Genomic DNA, 6000 nt, shown 5'->3' on the forward strand with positions numbered 1-6000 from the left:
GTTATTATTATTATTTTCTTTAAAATGGAATCTGACTCTGTCACCCAGTGCAGTGGCGCGATCTCGGCTCACTGCAACCTCTGCCTCCCAGGTTCAAGTGATTCTCCTGCCTCAGCCTCCCAAGTAACTGGGACTACAGGCACAGGCCACCATGCCTGGCTAATTTTTGTATTTTTAGTAGAGACGGGGTTTCGCCATGTTGGCCAGGCCGGTCTTGGACTCCTGATCTCAGGTGATCCACCCACCTCGGCCTCCCAAAGTGCTGGGATTACAGGCGTGAGCCACTGCACCCCACCTTTTTTTTTCTTTTTGAGATGGGATCTCACTTTGTTGCCTAGGCTGGTCTCGAACTCCTGGCCTCGAGTGATCTTCCTGCCTCAGCCTCCTGAATAGCTGGGACTGCAGGCGCACGCCCAGCTTCGTATTCTTTTAGCTAGCTCAGAATCTCTGTTCCTTCTTTCTCTCTGGATTTATGAGGCTTTGTACTTTGTGTTCCTTTCTCCTGATTGATTCTTTCTTTTATGCTCAGTGTCACTGCTGACCTCTTCTGCTCTTGCTTCCCCTCTCTGATTCTTTTTTTCAAGAAACTCTGCGGTTTGGAGGAATCAAGCAGGCTTCCTAGCAAGGGACTGCATAATGCACCCCCCTAGTAAATAAGCCCCACACCTCCAGTACTTATTTTCCTAGCAAGGGACTCCATAATGTAACCCCCTAGAAAATAAGTACCTCCAGTCCTTTCTGTGAGCAGGAACCAGTTGTTTTCTTCTTGGGAAAGCATTGTTGGTCATAGTCACTCTGGAGATAACTTTGTCCGAGCTATACACCCACTGGCTATACCCAAGTACAGTTCCATTAAAAGTAAGCAAATACATCTCTCACCTATATTACTGTAATAACAAATTTGTAAGTTTCCAAAACACTGAAAAAAATTTGAAAATCATTGGACTGTGCACCTTTATTCTGTTTCAAGACCTCTGAAGAAGGAGAGCTATTGTCTATTCCTTAAGAATTCTCTCCAATAAATATCAGCCAGGCGTAGTTGTGCATGCCTGTAGTCCCAGCTACTCAGGAGGCTGAGGTGAGAGGATCACCTGAGCCTGTGGAGGTAGAGGCTGCAGTGAGCCATGATCACACCCCTGCACCTCTGCCTGGACGACAAAGTGAGACCCTTTCTCAAAAAATAGCCAGGTTCAGTGGCCCATGCCTGTAATCCCAGCACTTTCGGAGACTGAGGCGGATGGATCACTTGAGGTCAGGAGTTCGAGACCAGCCTGGCCAACATGATGAAACCCCATCTCTATTAAAACTACAAAAATTAGCCAGGCATGGTGGCACACGTCTGTCTTCCCAGCTACTCGGGAAAATGAGGCAGGAGAATCACGTGAACCCTGGAGGTGGAGGTTGCAGTAAGCCAAGATCGTACCACTGCACTCCAGCCTGGGTGACACAGCGAGACTTGATCTCAGAAAAAAAAAAAAAAAGAATCCTTTCTGATAAAAAATCATCATCTTTTCAATGAATTCTTCTTTTGCTTATCATAAGTACCTTGCACTGTGCTTAAATCCACTTCCTCTCATTCTGCCCTCAATAGAGAGCTCATTAATATCCTCTGCATCACAAACCCAAAGACCAGCATTAACGCAACCTCCACATCCTCTTCCTCAAGTTGAACAATCCTGTTGCCTTTCATCTTGTGTCCTGGCTTTTGCTTTCCAGCCCTTTAAACAGCCGAGACACTGAGTACAGCGGGAGAATTGCTTTCCAGTTGCTGTGGCCCACACACCTGTTCGCATAATGCAGCATCGTAACGCCTTCTGCTTGAACTTTCCTTTGTGTTGTTGAGAATGTTTCCTTTGGCATCGTATCACTGCATATTGCTTGCTTTAGAACACCAGGGCCACGTGACTCAATTATGCATATTTCTTGTTATGCACCGGGCTTCCTGAGCCATTTCTCAACTCTGCATGCTAGATCAGTCATTCTTCATTGTAGGTTGGCTTGTTTGCCTTGCCTCTTTCCTCCCGAGTAGTCCTTCTGGTCCAGGTCCCTCTTGGGCTTATCCTATGCATTGCTCACCATTTCTCACTCCCTCCTGCCTCAATGTAAGGTCCTCGAGTTTGAGTGCCGACAGCAGCATACGGTGACTTGCATTTATATAATCTAAATTTTGTTCCTTTTTTTTTGTTCTCTTTCTCTCTCTGCTAAGATGCTGGATTTGAGATTCCAAACTTATTTGTGGTGGGATATGCCTTAGATTACAATGAATACTTCAGAGATCTGAATGTAAGTCTTGCATGCAAATCCCTAACCTCCCTTTTTATAAGAACTTAACCATTTAGAAAAGTATTGAATGCGTGTTAGTGATGTCTTCTATTGATTCAGTATCTTCTATGTCAGGAGTATGGTGAGCACATTGCATCCATACCCCCAATTAACTCCCACTACTATTCTACAGGGTAGGTATCAGGATGATGGAGGCAAATTATGATTATCTCTATTTCTTACTAAAGAAATAGGAAGCTAAAAGCAGAACTATGGTTTGACACTGATTCTTCTCCATAGTCATTGACTGTGCTCAACCAACCATAACAATAGCTAATATTCTATACACTGATTTGTGTCAGTGCTTGAACTCTAGCAGGTTTCAATTACAGTGGCATGCAGCTCATAACTCTTCCCTCTTTGGGGGAAATGATCTCACCACACAGACGTGGACCCCCAGTGTGGACCCCAGCTGTGTGACCCTGACCAACACTGCATGATCTAGAGGTAGACAATTTACCCAAAGTGGACCAATCAGTCTCTCTCTCCTGGGAATCAGAAACTTAAACCAAAAGTCACAGAGACTGAGTGTGTTCAGACCTCAGCCACTAGGACAGCAGTGCCCCAGAGAGTATCCATAGCACCATGGGTGAAAGTCTCTGGAACCGCCCTTGTTCCTGCCTTCTAGTTGGTTCATTGCCCACTTCCTCCTTGGATTCTGAGAGCTACCCCAGTATTCCACCAATAAATTTCCCCTCCCCCTCTTTTAAAGACACGGGGTCTCACTCCAGGGTCTCACCTAGGCTAGAGTGCAGTGATGCAATTAAAGCTCACTGCAGCCTTGAACTCCCAGGCTCAAGCGATCCTCCCATCTTAGCCTCCTGAGTAGCTAGGACTACAGGCACACACCACTATGCCTGGCTAATATTTTTACTTTTTGTAGAGATGGAGTCTTGCTATGCTGTCCAGGCTGTTCTCGAACTCCTGGCTTCAAATCATGCTCCCACCTCAGTCTCCCAAAGTGCTGGGATTACAGACAGGGGCCACTGAGCCCAGCCAAATCCTCCTTTTTTGCTTACATTAGCCTGGCCCCGTTTCTGTTGCTTTCAATCAAAATATTCCTAACCCTTTGCTTGTTGCCCAAAAAGGGTTGAATAAGAGCCCATGTTGCGCTTGCCACTGTTATTTCTCCATTCACCCAAGCAGTTGTCATCCTACCAGTAGGAGACTTCTGTTTCTAGCAGGGCTAAACATGCTGCTCCCTCAGCGTTTCTGGGTTTTAGGGACCTGGGGAGCCAGATTCAGTATAGGGCTCCAAACTAAAACCACAAAGGACCTTTTGTCAAGCATTTCAATGGATCTCTTTAGATTTTACCCACACATATAAATACACACATTTATATTTAAATGATCAATAGCCAATTACAGGATGGCATTCGGTTATTACTGCATCACACTTTCTGTGTCTCAGATTTTGTTAAGAAACTGATGCGTTTAAATCCTTTGTTGTTTCAGCACATATGCGTCATCAATGAGCACGGTAAAGAAAAATATCGAGTCTAAAGACAAGAATTCTCACCACTAAAGTCCCAGATAACATCATACTTACGCCTGTTCTCGGGAAGCCAGCTGTCAAGTTTGTCTCCCCAGGCATCTTCACTCAGCAGGATATAAAAGAAAAAAAATGTTCAAATGAGAGAGCGTTCTTTTCTGAGGTTAATATAAAGAGTATCAAAGGTTCTTAAGGGAAAGAAAGCAGTGCTTTTATTTGACTTGTTCCAAATTAAACACTCCGCCTTGTGACTCAGCAATGCTATCTACCTTCACACTCCTGAGCTCCGCCTTCCTTTGTTTTGATACAGTCATTATATTTGATTACTATTCCCAGGAATACCCCCACCTAGTTACTCAAATATTTTTCACTTAACTTTTTATACCCTTATTTTGGTAATATGCTTACAATATTAAGAAGCTGGGGACCTTTTTTTAACTGAAGGCTTGTGTCCCCTATACCGGGAATGCAACTATCAATGGATTCCCATATTTTAAAAGGAGGGAAGGGACAATTTAATATAAATTTCTGTTTGTGCATTTCTGACAGGCCGTTATTATCTGCTTTGACAAAGCCTTTCTGAAACGCAGTGTACAATGAATCTTAATGATGTTATGAAACCAGCTTTGCTCAGGGCTCTTGATTGGAGCTTCCGGTATGTGATGACGGTATGTCATGTATGCATGGATGTACTCAACTGTGTTTAATACTCTGAATTTTAATTAGAAAAAAATACAATAGCAGCAAGGCCCTGGTTTCTAAGCTGTATCCTTTTATTCATGTGGGACATGAGCAAATGGCAGAATTAGGGGCGAGTGCTTTCAATGCTCGAAACTAAGCAAGTATAAATTTTTCCTCGTATTTGCATGGAAGGAAAAGACACCGTTATGCCCTGTCCTAAACGTGAAGACAAAGGTTGAATTTTTTAAAAAAATCTTTAAAAGGCTGATCGCAAAATGCAAGGTGCTACAGGAAACAAGCACACTTAAGAAAGTTTTTTTCTGAATAACATTTTTTTCCAATTTCTTCATTTTATGAGACATTTCCTAATTTATGGGGATTTTAATTGAAAATAAACTTGAGTCCCAATAGAGCTGTTTTTTTCTCACTTCCTAGAAAATGCAAATGCAAAATAAATAACTAAGCAGCTTTTGTTTGGTTCTGAACCGTATGTGGCGTATTGTTATTAGGTTCTAGCTTCCTTTAAACTAATAAAGAATAAGAAAACTTGTTATGTTTTATCACTGCTTACTGTTTTTCTTCTGCCTTCATATTTTTAAAATACTTTCAGCCATTAAAATGTATGTGAGTCAGTAGCTTAAGTATACGACTGCATGTACCTATCCTGCGGCTTTATTTTTGTTAACTTGGATTAAATCCAGTGTATGCACGAGTATAAGCAAATGATTAAGCTGGGCTAGATCTGCTTTTTTTTTTTTTTCCTCAAGCTTGTTTGTAAGAACAAGGAATTTTAGTGTAAAAGAAGATTTTCCTGCATATCTTTGTTTCGCTCAGAGAAGAAAACAAGCCACACCCAAATATCCCAAGGGATAATTCAGCAAAAGGAATCTCTTTTAGCTTTGTTTCACAGAAGCATTGGTACCCAAGCTTAGATTTCTAATTGTGTCTCACTGGCGAATTTCTCGAAATATCAAAGTTAATATTCTGAACATAGTGTTTTTTTCACAATGCCATGTTTATGTGAGAAGACCTAGAAAAATCCAGGCACACATTTGGTTTTAAGTGTAAAATTATCTGTAAAGTATACAATATGAAAATGTTTTCTTAAAAACGTTGAATTTTAGTAAGCATCAGTATCCTTTCTGAGGACAGTCTGTTTACTCAAATTACAAAGGAAATTTATCTACTTCACAAGATTGTGAGGACTTGTATGGTTAATGCTGAAAATTCACTAAATATACAAGAAGTTTAATCATGCTTGCAATTTTTTCCTACCAGACAATACTTTGACAGTGATATCCAAGAAAAGTCATCTTGGGAAAAATAGCATTTCCTTTTCTCTTGCAAAGCTCCTGTCTAGTTAATACCACTGAGTTTATTCACTCTAAACCAAAAATGCAAAAGCTTATTACTTGATTAATAACAAATCCATTATTAATTTAATGTTCCAAAGCTGATTTGTAAGGAGGAATATGTGTGAGTACGCGTGTGTGTGTGAGCGTGTG

The 6000-nt window shown here is 41.5% G+C and overlaps 1 protein-coding gene across 3 annotated transcripts in view; it reads left to right on the top strand.

The window, feature by feature from the left end:
• PRTFDC1 (phosphoribosyl transferase domain containing 1) overlaps positions 1–5060 on the top strand; it is a 112344-nt gene extending 107284 nt beyond the window's left edge. Inside the window, exons 8-9 of one of the 3 annotated variants that reach the window (XM_017870806.1) lie at positions 2207–2283; positions 3778–5060. In XM_017870806.1, coding sequence (XP_017726295.1) covers positions 2207–2283; positions 3778–3825 — 125 coding nt within the window. In that variant the 3' untranslated portion in view covers positions 3826–5060. The remainder of the gene's footprint in view (positions 1–2206; positions 2284–3777) is intronic. The other 2 variants (XM_017870804.1, XM_017870805.1) reach the window with 2 other exon arrangements.
• The last annotated feature ends 940 nt before the right edge of the window (positions 5061–6000 follow it).

Source organism: Rhinopithecus bieti, unplaced genomic scaffold (assembly GCF_001698545.2).
Source record: "Rhinopithecus bieti isolate Rb0 unplaced genomic scaffold, ASM169854v2 scaffold_5022, whole genome shotgun sequence".
Lineage (NCBI taxonomy): Eukaryota > Metazoa > Chordata > Mammalia > Primates > Cercopithecidae > Rhinopithecus > Rhinopithecus bieti.